The sequence below is a fragment of the Arachis hypogaea genome, chromosome 3 (assembly GCF_003086295.3).
Source record: "Arachis hypogaea cultivar Tifrunner chromosome 3, arahy.Tifrunner.gnm2.J5K5, whole genome shotgun sequence".
NCBI lineage: Eukaryota > Viridiplantae > Streptophyta > Magnoliopsida > Fabales > Fabaceae > Arachis > Arachis hypogaea.
Genome location: NC_092038.1, coordinates 34,687,979 through 34,703,491, shown reverse-complemented (window position 1 = coordinate 34,703,491; position 15,513 = coordinate 34,687,979). Strand labels below are relative to the sequence as shown.

Here is a 15,513-nt window from a genome sequence, read left to right as displayed (position 1 = left end):
ATTAATAATTAATTTTTATATGGTATCAATATGAAATAAATTATTATTTTATTAGTTGGTTTTATATTTTCTATGACACTATATAACAATAAAAAATATCAATTGAAACTAAAATTAGTTCTACACCAATCGAATCAATTAATTAATATCAAAATTTATTGATGTAAATAATTTTTTTAATAAATAATTTAGTAAGTAAATAATAAATAAATAAATATTAAAGTTAAAAAAAATTTAAAATAAAAAACCAACTTTCTCGTCAATGTTTTTAAGTTTGTATGTATTCTTTTAATTTTTATTATCGATACTTTCATAATTGATATAATTTAAAAAAATTATTTTTATAACAAAATTATTTTTTAAAATGAAAAAATGAAGGTTAAAAATAAAGAAATTTAATAAATACATATTGATTCAAAAAGTACGTACTCAAGGATGTGTCTAAATTCATATTTTAATCCTAGTTAGAGATTTATTTTTTCTTTAATTATCTCGTCTATTTACTCAAAGATATAAAAATCAAGCCTAAAATAATATATTGTTTTCAAGTGTGCTATAGAACATTGTAATTTTAGAGTTGCATACGTTGTTTTGAAGAAGAAAAAGAAATGCAGAGGACTATAGAGTCATATAATTGATTTTGACTTTCCTAGTTTCAATGTATACTAATATTAAGAACATGTTCTGATCTGTATTTGCAAGTGAATGTGATTCCCCTAAGATTATGAATTATATATAGAGTAAGTATAGTGATGTGCATACTTGTATCCTATTTTTGATACCTAAATTAACTAATTAAAAATTAGTAGTAACAAAGGAGAGTTACCTGTAAGCACATATTAAATTGGAATTAATTTAAGTGTTTGTGATTATGAATTGAATTGTTTGTGATTGAAGCTTTCGAACATGATGTGATGGCTAAAATTGATGTCTCAGCGTCTTCTCTTACTTGATGTCTTGTTTCTCTGATCATCATTTTTCTATCAACTAATTCACCCAACTGGACGGCTTGAGCCCAGAGTCACCATGCTTTCAGTTTCAGAATCAGAGGTAACAACAATAATTCACAAATTATACTCATTCTCTCTCTCACCCTATATATATGCCTGCTTTTTCCATCCATTTTCTTCTGCTATTAAGCATAATTTTTTTTCCAGCAAGTTTATTAGATCATGTATATCATTATTGAATAGATGTGTCGGTGAAAGACGATAGTGACATTTATTTTCTCTGTGGTGCTACTCATGAATATATATGTCAAATATGTTTTGGACTGTATGAGGTGTTTATACTGGAATTGCAATTGAAGTTGTGTTATATGTGTACCTCTTGTTAAGTAGTCTCTTTAATTTTCTCGGTTGATGAATAATCCATTAAATCAGTGATGAATCTGTTTTAGAGAGAATGAAGCACAGATTTTATATTTGTGATTATTAGTTTCTGTTTGGTCATAAACTTTTAATTTAATAGAAAATAATCAAAATGAATACCTACCTATGCTCTTATTATGAGAGTTTATTGTTATCTTTCTATCTGCAAGTGAAATTTTGCATTTTCCGGATGGACTTGCATCAATAAATGAATATACTGTGAAATTTAATTTGTACCTAAAATAAATGAGTATACAAAAGGAGTAGAAGAATTTATTTCCTTTCGATCGGTACATATAACTATAATGAATTTTTCACCGGAATATGTATAATTTAGAGTGACATCTCAGGTTAACTCGTAACAACTTCTGTATTGGATAAACTAATACAGCCCACCATTTTATCTTTTTATAGTGCTGCAAACCTTTTCGCTTCACTAATTTTCACGAGTATTATTATTAGGGTAGGTTTTTGGTGGCCAAAGTTATAGTGGCTAAAAATGGTTAAGTTTTGACTGACTAATTAACACATGATACATACGTGGAAAGTTAGGTGCAAGTTGGTAGTTAAAATGATGGATCTATTGTTAGTGATTACTAAAGAACAAAAAAATGAATAAACTAACTAAAATGATGTGTATATCATGTGGACTTGTTTTTAAAGAAAAAAATCTGTTAGTGTTTTTTGAGTGGATAATTTCAAAACTTTACTGGTTGGGCCTTAGTGTGAAAATCTATTATAATGTTGGATCAATAAAAGGTCATGAACTATTAATGATAAAAATAATTTAAAAAAAATAAGAACTAAATCATGAAATATTTATGTGAGCTCTTATTATTAATATATTTGTGTGATGAAGTATATGAATATATAAATTTATAAAGTATTAAAATTTTATAATTAAATATTTTTATTTTGAATAAAAATAATTATTAAATAGTATTGTTGATTTTATCATAGTTATTATTATTTTTGTTCTTGTTATTATTTATATTATTATTATTATTAAAAGATAAATAATAATTTTATTAATGTTATGTCCTAATATTTTTAGAATCACACCGTATAAATTTGGTTAGACTTTTATAAAATTTTTTATTATAATTATTTGTTATTTTAAAATTTTAAATGTAAAAAATTTATACCGAAATACCACATTAGAAGGTTATATATAGGTTATTAATTTTTTTTCGAAAACAAAATTTATGGTTTAAATTTATATATTTGTGGATATACAATTTTATTTAAGTTGCAGTTAAATACAAAATGTGAATTTCAGTTTTTATTCATTTTTATTCTGTTTTTATCTTTTATTGTAATATGTATGAGATAGTTACAGCTTCGATCATCTAAATATTTTGAAAAACTATGTCTACATATGGAATATATATCTAAGGAAATAAAAAATATTATATAATTTAGTAACTTTATATGTATTAATTTTTTATTATGTAATGGATTTATATTTTAATTATTTAGATCTCTAATATTTTTTACTTAACCAATTTAATATCATACACTCAAATTTTTGTACTTATCAAATTAGTTTTTATGTATTTATCCCTATATCTAATTTTAAGAAAAATTATTTGTTCTTTTAATAATAACATATTTAGCATTTATATTATTATATAAAATCTTAGTAATAACTTACAGAATTATGTTATGGTAATTATATTGTGTATTTTAGATGTTATTTTCTTGTAAAAAAAAATATTCAATTTTTGGTTTAATTTTATATTCTTAAAAAAAAAAATAAACCTAACTTTTTTTTTATCTTAACTTATTTAATTCTAGCTACCATTTTATTTTAATATTCGTATCTTATATTTGATAACAGTATTATACCTTCTAAATAATTAATAATTTATAATTTTTTCAAGTAATTTTAATTAATAATTTTTGTAACTAAATACACTATAAATTGTTGGTCCATCATAATTTTATAATATATTATCGATATTGTTGTCTCTTTTATGTAATTGTCATATAAAAAATGATATTATAAAAATAATTTATAAGATTTTTTTATATTTGGATAAAATCAATTCAATAACTATATATTATTCCTAAATTACTTTTATGTAATGAAAAAATCTAAAAACAAAAGTTAAAAAAATTGTCTATAATTCAACCCCTCCATATTAAAAATCTTAGATTCGTCTTTGGTAATCTAAATACAAAAATATTTTGTACACTATTATGATTAAAATATCTTTTACCATAATTTTACATGAATATCCTTAAAAAATACGAGTGGCTCTTTTTTTTATATTTTTACGTTTTCTGCTTGTCAATGCCCATTTCTTCTTTAGTTTTAAAAGTTATATCATGGAATTAACAAATAATATGTATAATCATGGATATACAAATTAAAAAACAAAGATTTTTTAGTTAAATAAAAATTAACAAATTAATATCGTAAAAAACCATAAACGTTAATAAAAACTAACAAATTTACTTCACAAATCGTGGTGATTTTGCAGATTTTATATTTGTTTCTTTAAAATTTTATACAAGGACCACATTTTATATAAGTATTAAGAGAAAAAAACAAAATTAATAGTGAATTCAGTTTTAAGACAATCTGGTATAATTGATTTTCAATTAGTTTATTTAAATAAGTTATAGAAGGTATGGCATTATAAATTTAAGATTTACGGACGTTGATTTTAGTGAATTCACAAAGTAAAAAAGTAAATCTTATTAATAAAACTATTATGAAGATTTTTAATAATTTGTACTTATATTTATAGAGATTTTATACACAATAAATATACAATTTACACATATGCTTATTAAAATTGTGCACATACACATAAATCATTACCATTTGCACTCAAAATTTTTAGAGTTTGAACATATAAATTAATAAAATTTATCTGTTTAAAATAATTTTGTATTTATATTCACCAAAAAATGAACAAAACTACTAAAAATTACCAATTTTCAATAATAATAATAATAATAATAATAATAATAATAATAATAATAATAATAATATCAATAATAACAAGAACAAAAATAATAATAACTATGATAATATCAATAATACTGTTTAATAGTTACTTTTATTCAAAATAAAAATATTTTCTTATAAAATTTTAACACTTTATAAATTTATACTCTCATATAATCATGTCACAAATACATTAATAGTAAGATCTCACATAAATATTACATGATTTAGTTCTTGTTTTTTTTATTACTTTCATTATTAATAATTCATGACCTTTTATTGATCTAACATTATAATAGATTTTCACACTAAAACCTAATCATTAAAGTTTTGGAATTATTCACTTAAAAAATATTACCAGATTTTTTCTTTCAAAACAAAAGCCCACATGATATACACATCATTTTGGTCCTTCTATTTACTCTTTTACCCTATTACTCACTAACAATAAAGCCTATCACTCTAACTAACAACTTTCACCCAATTCTACACATGTTATGTGTTTATTGGTTAGTCAAAATTTAGCCACTCTTAGTCACTATAACCTTGGCCACCAAAAAACTATCCTTATTATTATAGGGTATAAGTGTATGTACAACAGTACATAGATGAATATATAGGGACAAAGGATGAATGCATGCAGTGTAAATAAAGAATGAATAATTGGAATTGGAATTGGAATTGGAATAGTCGGCACATAGCAAGTAGGCTCTGGATTTTGGAGTCAGTCTCTACATTTAATTTGTTTGCTTCTTGACTGGTATCGCGACTTACCATTCTCTTTCAAAATTTGTCTCTTGTTGGATCTTGTTATTTTGTTATCATGATAATTATATTGAGAGAATTAAGGCATGTCTAGATATATATGTTTAGAGCTATTGAAAGAAGAGGAACAAGGCAAGGATGACCACAATCAACACAGAGGTAGACTATATGGGGCAGCAGCAGCAGAATCGTGGTGCTGACAACTGTAGTAATAGACGTTGCGATGAAGAACGGCGACAACGATCTTCTACAATCCTAGGAGAGCAAGGAGGCAAAGGTGTTATGTGGTGATGAGTGATGACAAAAGCAGTGGCGGAGGTGCTGAGTATGCTGCAGGGTGGATAATAGAAAAGGGAAAGACCCCTCTTCAAAAGAATGTTTTAAAAGGAAAGGAAAAAATTTTGGAAAAATAAAAATATAAAAGATAAAATATATAATTATGAACTTATATATAAAGAAAAGGATCAATTTGTAATTATCTTTGTGATGATCTATCTTACTCTCACATAAATGTGAAAGTGTAAAATCTTTGGCCTTAAAAACATAACTATTTTAATAAATAACTTTTTATCATAATTATTTCACCGATTAGGTGTAAATTGTAAAAGCAACCCATGATATGCACAACTAAAGTTATTTGAGACTCGAACAAAAAACTAGAATCCTCTGCGCCTGAATTATCAAAACTATATTTCAAACAAACTAACTTTTACACCTTAATACACAGAAAAAAAAATATTACATATGCCATCAGAACCTCATAAGCTCCTAAAAGAGCAAACTATAATGCCCATTAGCCTCGTCATCTTATCTCATGTCTACTTGAATCCAAAGGAACACGAGAATCCAGGGTTGATAGGATTTGCGGCATGGACATGCCTCCAGAAACGACAATCTCTGCAAAACTTAGCACATGTTAATATATTGGAAGGAATTAAATTAAATTGGATTAGTTTTACAGTTTAATGTTTGCTTGTATTCCCACTTAAAATGGAATATATTTGTTTATTGTTTCAACATGAACGCATGAGTTGGCCTACAAATGTTAGTTTGAGTAACACTCAAACTGCAACATGACTGGAGACCATGTTCTGGTTTGCACAGAACGCATTCAGAGTATCTGATTGAAGTGTAAATACAAATACCATTATCCCAGTCCTTTAAATAATTAGGAGTAAATAATTAAGGCTGCTGTTTACTCTCACTTCTATAATAAACACCCTGAATAATTTCCAAAACTATAACTCACCGATCCCTTCCCGGACTGATAAGTTTGGTCTAATGACATCCCTGGTGTTGATAAGAAATATGTCACCAATATAAAGATGGTTTGTTGGAACATAGACACAGCATAGCTCCTCATCTCCAGCATAATTCTGTGAAATAATAAACTACATAAACATATTTTCATTTATTAACCCAAGTACAGATTGTTTAAATCTCTGGTAATCATAAAACATTTTCACTTATTAACACAAGAACTGACTTGGAAACCAAAATTATATAAAATAAACCTATACAGATGGCTACATGGCAAGTTGGCAACCAAAATTATCAGAAGAATAATAGTTGTAATATTAATTAACCCAATAGAGAAACATCAGCTATAGGTGCTAAAGAATATAAATAGATCATAAATTCGTAACACATTAATTCATAGTGCATTATCATGTGGACCAGTACTACTACATATATCACCAGCAACACATGGATCACCACACTATCAGTAAGTGTTAAGCAATGGAATAGTTCAAACTATTAAATATGCAGACTGACACAAATCCATTGAAAAACAACATTTACGAAAATAAGCAACTTTAAAATAGTGACATCATGGCTTTCACAATTGAAATATATTCAACCAAAGATGAAATAAAATTTTCTGAATTTATAAGCTATCAAACATAGAGGTGTCTAAGAAACCTGAAGGACGACTGATGAGGTGATAAATCCAAATGCATATTCACCAATACGTGGATGCCGAATAATGGCTACTTCCTTGAAAGCTTGCGTATTTTGATCTGTGATAAACGTATATGTTAACAAAAGTAGATCCCACCCAACAGTACACTCTTATAAACATCACAATATCAGTGTTGGGTCGCTAAACACACCTGGTGAGATAGCAGCGCTAATCTGCTTGGAGGCATTATAGATATGACGAACTAGGGGCATTCGCTTGATAAACCACTCCCCGAGTCCCAGGACAGATGCACCCAACCATGATGACATGAAAACCCCAATCAAGAAGATGAAAGTTATTGACGTTACAAATCCAAGACCTGAACACACCCTAGCCATTAGCAACTAATATCAACATGTAAAGGTTAAAAGTGGAGTATCATAAAAATAGAAACTCTTACCGAAAATATTAATGCCAAGTTGAGCATAGATTGGAGAGAAAAACCCATCCACAAAATGAATAAACCACCATGTTATGTAAAAGGTGATTGCAATTGGAAAAAGAATGACACTGCAAAACATAAGAACAGTAATCTATCACCAATTCACCACAACAGGTAACTACAGGAATTCATACACTTGGTTGCCAGTGCTATTATTCAGGTATAGTGTCCCGGAACCGGAATAGAACCTAAATGACAAGATAAAATACAAAAAAACGCAGGCATGTGCTAATAAAAAGGAAAGATGGCATAATAGACCATATTATAAAACAAAGCAACTGAAAGTCTAAAAGGTTGGAACATGAAGACAGCCATGAGACACCTAAGATACGCACAAATAGAAAGATGAATACTGGATAAGAATGAAAATTCTTTGCCGTAAGCCTTCTAAATAGAATCATCTTTGATGACTTAAGTATAATAATAACAATAACTTTCTCCATCTCTTATTCTTCTAAAATCAACCACAGGGATAGTATTGAGGACTGTATATATTTTTACTCTAAACATCATGGGGAATTGGGAATACAAGGGCTATAGTTTGGCTAGTATGGTTCTATAAGCAATTCGGAGATTCATGATCAGAGAGAGAGAGAGAGAGAGAGAGAGAGAGAGAGAGAGAGAGAGAGAGAGAGAGAGAGAGAAGCATCGAAAGATTCCTTCAGGAAATAGTAATAACTAAATGAAGATCAAGGCGCAGTGTACACAGTCATTCAATATTTAACGGAGGTAGGTATAATGACATAGCACTTATCCAAGCGTTTAACCGGAGCACGATGGTGTGAAGAAAGAGTTACCCACCATCCAGTCATGAACTTTTTTGAAGCCCAGCTCCTAACAACTTTGTAAAAAGTCTACAAATTAACAAGAGAGAACACAAGGCAGTTTGTCAGACAAAAACTCATTCATAAATGCCGAGAAATTCACATAACAGAAAGTGTCAGATAACTCTTGCTAGATATTCAATCAAAATCCACGATAAAATACACTCCAATACACGAGAATGCAAATTTAATGAAATTACACAAATCGCTTAATTCTATCACCAAAATGGGGGGAATTAAAAAGAGGATTATGTTGTGAAATTTTATTATCTATACTGGTATGAATTTCAAAGCAACGAGCTCATCGAGTGATATGAAAAGAAATGAATCAAAATTGAAGTTCATAAAATCCCTAAATTGAGTCCAAAAAAAAGTCAAAGAAGCTCCTAACACAGCAAGCATGAACAAGTGAAACCCTAAAAGAGTTGAGGAAGAAATAGTGACCTCGCGACCAGCATGATGCACAGAAGAGGAGGAGGAGGAAGACGGTGATGGCTTGGAGGAGGCGCCTTCATCGCCGGAATCACCGACGGGGATAAGAAGCTCTCGATCTCTATCTCTGTTCGCCATAGCTTTTTCCTCGGCCATCACTTCAGAAATAGAAAGCCCACTAACGACGCCGCCGTTTCGAGATTCCGGAAGCACAGAACCTTCTTTCTGCAACTTTGGTTCTGAAACCGATAGATTCAGAAATGACAATATTTTGGAAATTACCTCAAAAGTTGAAAATTTGAAATAATAATATTTATTTAAATTATATTAATTGGTTATTTCGATATTTCTCTTACGCGTGAGTCGTGACGCCCCGCTTGTAACGCCTTTTGTCTTCTTTTTCCCGTCGTGCCTTGTGAGTTGTGAGGGATTAAGTTAACTCAGGTGAAGCGAAAATTCAGAGTAATGCTGAGCTATTAGAATTTAAGTTTTTTTCCACTAATAATTAGTTAATAATGTTGGATTATTAAAAATATATTGTTGAATTGTTAAATTAAAAAATTAGATTGATGATTAAAAATATTATAAAAATAATAAATTTTATTGATTCTTAGACTTTTTTCGTAAAATAAGAATAGAAAAAAGAAAAATAACAAAAAAAAAACGAAAAGAAAAAGAAAAAGAACTATCCTACTTAGTATAATTTTAGTTTAATTAGTTTATTAACTTATTAATAAATTGAGAACTAGGCGAGGTGAGTAAATTTATTTCATCCACTTAGTTAATTTATTTAATTATTTAATAAATTGGCTACTTAATCATAGTAGATTAGTAGTAAACTAATTAGTAAAAAATTAGATATTAAATTGTACCACTCTTTTTCATTAAAATGTTTTTTTAAAATAAGTTTAATATAAAATTGGACCGATTAGTAACAAAAAATATATACAAATTATTGATTAAAATACCCTTAAACTGAAAGTAGAGTCTAAGTTACTACATTGATTCATGTGGTTGATTGTTGTAGGTAGTTAGGGACAGAATGTATATTATGAGGGACCGTGGGAGGATGTGTAGTTTAGTCTATGTTAGTTTTGAATTTTGATCACAGGTGCTTGTGTAGATACATCAGTTTGTCGCTGTCAAGTGTGGTTATGAGTTGTCACTTGTCACTAATAATCCAATGTTTGTGCTAATTCTATTTAGTGAGTGTCCATCTGACTAGCTAAGAGAGGCCGTTGTGCAACCATGCATCTCAATCTCAAATATAAGAAATGAGGCATGTTTTTTAGAGAGGGATTCAGTGTGGCTGCAAAGTTCCCAAGCCTATCTCTAATCTCTTGGTTGAATTTGTCAAGATGAAGAGTCGAGATTGCGTAAGTGTGATGAGGTATGAGAATTTAGAAGAGTCAATGCTGTGTTTCAGTTGGTCTCATGATCTCATCCATATAAGGCGGCACAATACACAATGCAATGCACCACCTCTGATAACATTTTTCTCCCCCCTTCTTTAAAATTTAAATTAGTTAGATATATATTATCAGATTTTTTATTTTAATAAATAAAATAAATATAATAATTACTGAATTAAATAATTTAAAAAAAATTATCGAAATCTGCATTCTTTGTTTATCTCCTTTATACTGTAAACGAGATAAGATACGTCAGTTTGACACGTGTGTTTACATTATAAATGAGATACGTAGATGCTTATTTCGTTAAACATGTGGACACCTATAAGTATATGTCGTTCACAATGTGTTCTGGGCTCCACTTTGACCTTGTCAACCCACTTTCTCGCCTATATTATCTCTTTCTGACTATATTATCGACTGACAGTGCGATGGCGTACTAGACGGGGAACAACGGAAATATCAATAGGCTGAATGAGACATTGCACTATGCCGGGACAGCCGACTTTGAGGTTAGTTTAGTTCTGCTTAATTCTTTGCAATCCCATATGGTACTTATTTTGTATGTGACCATGGTTAGGGTAGTCGCGTATAACCAGAACATAGTTTGTAGTAGATCTCTAGTAGAAATTTAGAACTCTTTTTTCTTGTGGAAGGTTGTTAGGACATAATTTATTAGTTTGGAACTCTATTTTACTTGTTCTAGGTTGTTACTACTTACATCGTTCTACTTAGGTTTCATTTAGTATGTAATATGTAATTTAGAAATATGTGTAACTTTGAAACATAGAAATATGTTCTTAAGTCGAAGTAGCAAGTTAGAAAGAAATATTTATTTAACTTAATTTTGTATATCATACTAAATTGATTTAATGAAAAAACTACAAAAGAGTTTAAGAATTCAATAAATAAAAAATTTAAAATTATTTTCGTATAAGGCTGAATTTGTTTTATTTTTTAGAGGCCTCGCCTTCTACTGCCCCGCCGTGTGAGTCATACCCTTCCTCCACCGGATGTCATCGTCCCGTATCTGACGGAGGCTGGATTCGGCGACACGGTACCCTTCAGGGATTTCACTTTTGACAATTCCCTGATTTTAGCATTCGTGAAGCGATGGCGTCCGGAGACGCACATGTTTCATCTCTCATGGGGTGAGGTTATGATCACTCTGCAAGACGTGGCGTACTACCTAGGCCTACGTGCACACGGGGTGCCAGTTGGGGGTGCCTCCGTGACTTCGGTAGGTGGTATGACATGGAAACGTGGGCGCTGGTGGAGCAGCTGCTTGGTGCGAGGCCTCCCATGGCTCCACAGCAGGCGGCACAGAAGAAGGAATCCTTCACGATCAAGCTGGTTTGGTTGCGGAGATAAGTCTCAATGTGGTCTCTGAAGTTGCACTCGAGTCTCATAGTAGTCCCTGAACTTAAAAGTTCCTCAGAGTCATCCCCGAACTTGCACTCCGGGACTCAAAGTTGTCCTTCCGGCAATTTCTGGACACCTGGCGCAACCGGAAAGTTTAGCTGGCAGCATTCATGACATGTGGGACTTACTAAAACGACGGCGTTTTGGCTGTAGCGCCAAAATAAAATGAAACGACGTCGTTTCACGCTGAAATCCTCCTTCCTTCAACGTAACTCTAACGTATAATCTCCCTCCTCTCAAAACACAAAACAAACACAATAGAGACTGAGGTTTCTTCTTCTCCGAGACAATCACCAATGGCGCATATACGATTGCATTAACCGCACCGATTTAAGTCGAAAACTCAGGCCCTGGAGCATCGCTTTGTCATCTCCTTCATACACAGAGTTGGGAAGGCTAGTTTCTCTGAAACAGGTAAGCCAAAAATAAAAAAAAATACGTGGTTTCTCTGTTTTTTGATATTGTTGTTAATTTAATATTCACAAAAGTTCAATCCATTTTTTTCGAGTGTAATGTGTGGGTATGAACGCTGCTATTTTGTGCTCTTTGCTAGGATTTGATCAGAACTATTACTTCATGGTTCCCCTTAATCTGAAATAGTGAACTGTGATCGTTTTTACTTTTTTTTTTCCTCTTTCTCTTATGGATATGGGTACTGCACGCTACAATTAAAGTGAACAAGAAAAAAATATCTTTCCTTTGAGTTTTAGTAAATGCATCTCAAATTCATATCCCTAACTGCCTAAGGAAGTGCTTATGCTAATTAGCTTAGATTTCAGGTAAGAATTCAGTTACTAGGTAAGAATATATTGTTAAAATTCGTTTTATTATGCAAATTATCGAGTGTATCATCCAAACTGTGAAGTTGGTGATATCTGCGGGTTTGAAATGTCATGATATGGGACATAGGAACTAAATTCAATCTGTTACGAGTTGAATTTTTAAATTTGGTCACATTTGACAAAATACACAGATTAGATTAGGAAACCTTTAACTTCTGTCTTCAAGAGTATTTAAACTGCTTACATTAGTTTGATTGACCTTAAAAGTTATTTACTACTTACTATAGTACATAAAAAAGCATCTGAAGAAGACATAAGAGTACATAGATATAAGAAGACACTAATTTTATATTGTGTTTGGTAAGTTAGACATGATAAAAAAATGTAAAAAAATTAGTGTCTCAAGTTAAAAATTAGTATTTCAACATTTTAAAAAGACACAAAATATATGATTTTAATGGGTATTTGTGTATGACCGTATCTTTCATCATTTTTGTCTCAATAAACAAATATTATACATATACTCGTGTGTACTTCCGTGTCTATATTAGTGTTTTGTATTCTATAGAAGATGATAAGTTTGGATAAGAAATTACCTATGTTATTAGATGGAGGGAGTATAACCTAGTAAATTACATAATTGAATTCAATTTCTTGTTTTGATCCAGCTTATAGAGAATTGAATAATCTATTTTTTACTATTATTCCCTTCATTAAATAAAATATTGAAGAAATGCCTTACAGCTCATTGGTAATTGAGAATAATTTCTATATATAAACTAATTCTATATTGTCATCTTCTTATGTCATTTTTTTAAATTAGTTTAATATAACTGCAAGGCGACATGATACTTTCTTGTATTTTTATTGTATGACAAATGTCGTTGCATAGATATTATTATCTAATATTATGATTAAAGTTGTAAGAGTGTTTCAAAGAAAGGAGACAAGTCTAATTAGTTGTGTTCTGGATGAGTGAGTGATATCTAATATGTTCTGGATGCAGGGATCAATTGATTGAGTATGTGCACGGCCTGATATTAATGATTATTACTAATATTGATATGGAAACTTGTTCTTTATGTGTTAGGATTTATTGCAGTTATTTGTGGAGTTTTTAAATTATTAATGTGTTTGAGGACAATGACTCTGATCAATGAATTTTTTTTTTTTAAATTACAGATGGGTGATCCGATGATTACCATCATATTTCACCATGGAGGGTCATCATATTGCAGATGAGTGACTTAAAATGATGTTTATACACTGGGCTGCTGATTATATATGTTGAATTAATCTATTGTGACTTAAAATGATATTTATACACTGGTTGTGACTTAATAGTTCTTACTTATAACAAGTCACTGGTTGTTACTTATTGTTACCTATTGGGTGTGTTTCAACATGATGTTTATACACTGGACTGCTGTCTATATGTGCTGAATTAATCTATTGTGACTTATTTATACACTGATTGTGACTTAATAGTTCTAAGTTATTTAGTGTCAATCTATCTGTTGTTACTTATTAGTTACCTATATGATGTTTATACACTGGACTGCTGTCTATATATGTAGAATTAATCCTAGACTAATTACATGTTGCATAATGTTCTGTCAATCTATTGTTACTTATTTATCCTGTTCTGCATAATGTTCTGTAACAGTGCTGTGTAGGGACTAGTTTGATGTCACTTACATAAGTGTAGGGACTAGTTTGATGTCACTTATAGAAGTGTAGGGACTATTTTGATGCCCGAAACAACTATCTGACCCATTCTTTGGTATCTGAAACAGGGCCTTATAAATGCATTTAAGGAGGTTTTTCCAGATGTCCATCACAGATTCTGTGTTTGGCATCTGTGGAAGAACTTCAATAAGCAATGGAAGGAATAAGGTGAAGCTGAATTCGAACACTGGAGTTCTACCTCCTATACAGCGCAGTAGGTTAGAAAAGATACGGAAGGAATAAAAAAGTTGGGTCCCGATGTGGTCTGGTGACGCAGATTATGAGAAGTTCGAAGTACATGGCTGGCCGACCAACATGGTTGTGGATTTGGGAAAGAGGCTCTGCACATGTGGTTTCTGGCAATTGAGTGGTAATGTTTTTTAAATTCATTATTTTAGTCTTATTATCATTATCAACCTTTGTTGTAGGCTTACTGTTGTTGTCTTCGTTGTTGTGTGAATGCTATTTAGGGATGTCATGTGTGCATGCGTGTGCTGCACTGGCAAGTGCTGGTAAGAGACCGGAAGACTTTTGTCATCAGTGGTTGACCATGGAAGCATATAATAACACATATGCCTTCCATATCAATCCAATTCCAGGTCAAGCACTATGAAAAAAGTCACCATATAACAGATCACAAGCACCAAAATTTAGAAACAAGCCCAGACCACTTAAGAAAAAAAGAAGAAAAGATGCAGATGAAGAGCCAAGTGGGAGTAAGAAGTTGAAGACCAAGATGAAAAGAATATATAAAAAGGTCGATGTCGTTGTTGTGGTGAAGCAGAACACACCAAAAGGAACTGTCCAAAGAGAGCTGTTGCTGAAGAGGCTGCTGCAGCTGTAGAAGTTGCTGCTGCAGAGGCTGCCGCTGCACAACCCACTGTTGCTAATGGTGGTGAAGGTCAGGCCAACTTTGCTGCCCCTATCCCACAAGCCCCAACCGAAATCAATCTTAACCAAAGTGAACCACCCTTGGAAGCAACTGATGACTCTCAACAGGTTCACAAAGTTATATGATTTTAAATTTATCATATTCACATCCTTACCTAGTTTACTAACTATCTTACATGTTTTCGCTAATAGGTTATACCTTCACCTGTTAGGCCGCCAAAGCTCCCTCTAAAAAGAAAGTTAGCCAAGCATTATGAAAAACCGGCTTTAGGAAGTAGCAATCCACCAGCAACCACCCCACCTGCTGCTACCCCACCAGGAAGTAGTCATACAGCAAGGAATCTCCCACCTAACTCTATGCAAGGTGCAACACAGGGAACTGCTACAAGGCTTGCAAACTTCATGAAGTTTGTGCCCAACCCTGGATTCAAGGCACCCATACACAAAAAATGAAGATTAGGATAATTATGTTTAGGAAAAGAAGGCTATTTTTTTGTATCTATTTTGCTGAAGTTGTTTACAA

General features: G+C 31.1%; 1 protein-coding gene and 1 long non-coding RNA gene across 3 annotated transcripts; one reads left to right on the top strand and one right to left on the bottom strand.

Moving 5' to 3' along the window:
• Positions 1–913: 913 nt before the first annotated feature.
• Positions 914–5,670, top strand: LOC140183770 (uncharacterized). Its single transcript, XR_011879765.1, has 2 exons — positions 914–1,050; positions 5,203–5,670. It is a non-coding gene; the product is annotated as an uncharacterized lncRNA (long non-coding RNA).
• Positions 5,645–9,250, bottom strand: LOC112790242 (protein LIKE COV 1). 2 transcript variants are annotated; one of them, XM_025832548.2, is made up of 8 exons: positions 9,112–9,250; positions 8,768–8,994; positions 8,301–8,353; positions 7,458–7,567; positions 7,209–7,376; positions 7,018–7,115; positions 6,344–6,470; positions 5,645–5,991 (listed from the first exon to the last, which is right to left on the bottom strand). In XM_025832548.2, exons 2-8 carry the CDS (start codon positions 8,909–8,911, stop codon positions 5,897–5,899), a joined length of 795 nt encoding a protein of 264 aa, XP_025688333.1. In that variant the 5' UTR covers positions 8,912–8,994; positions 9,112–9,250; the 3' UTR covers positions 5,645–5,896. The 2 variants fall into 2 exon arrangements, with proteins under 2 accessions (XP_025688333.1, XP_025688334.1); XM_025832549.3 differs by lacking the exon at positions 9,112–9,250 and having other exon boundaries at positions 8,768–9,100.
• Positions 9,251–15,513: the final 6,263 nt, after the last annotated feature.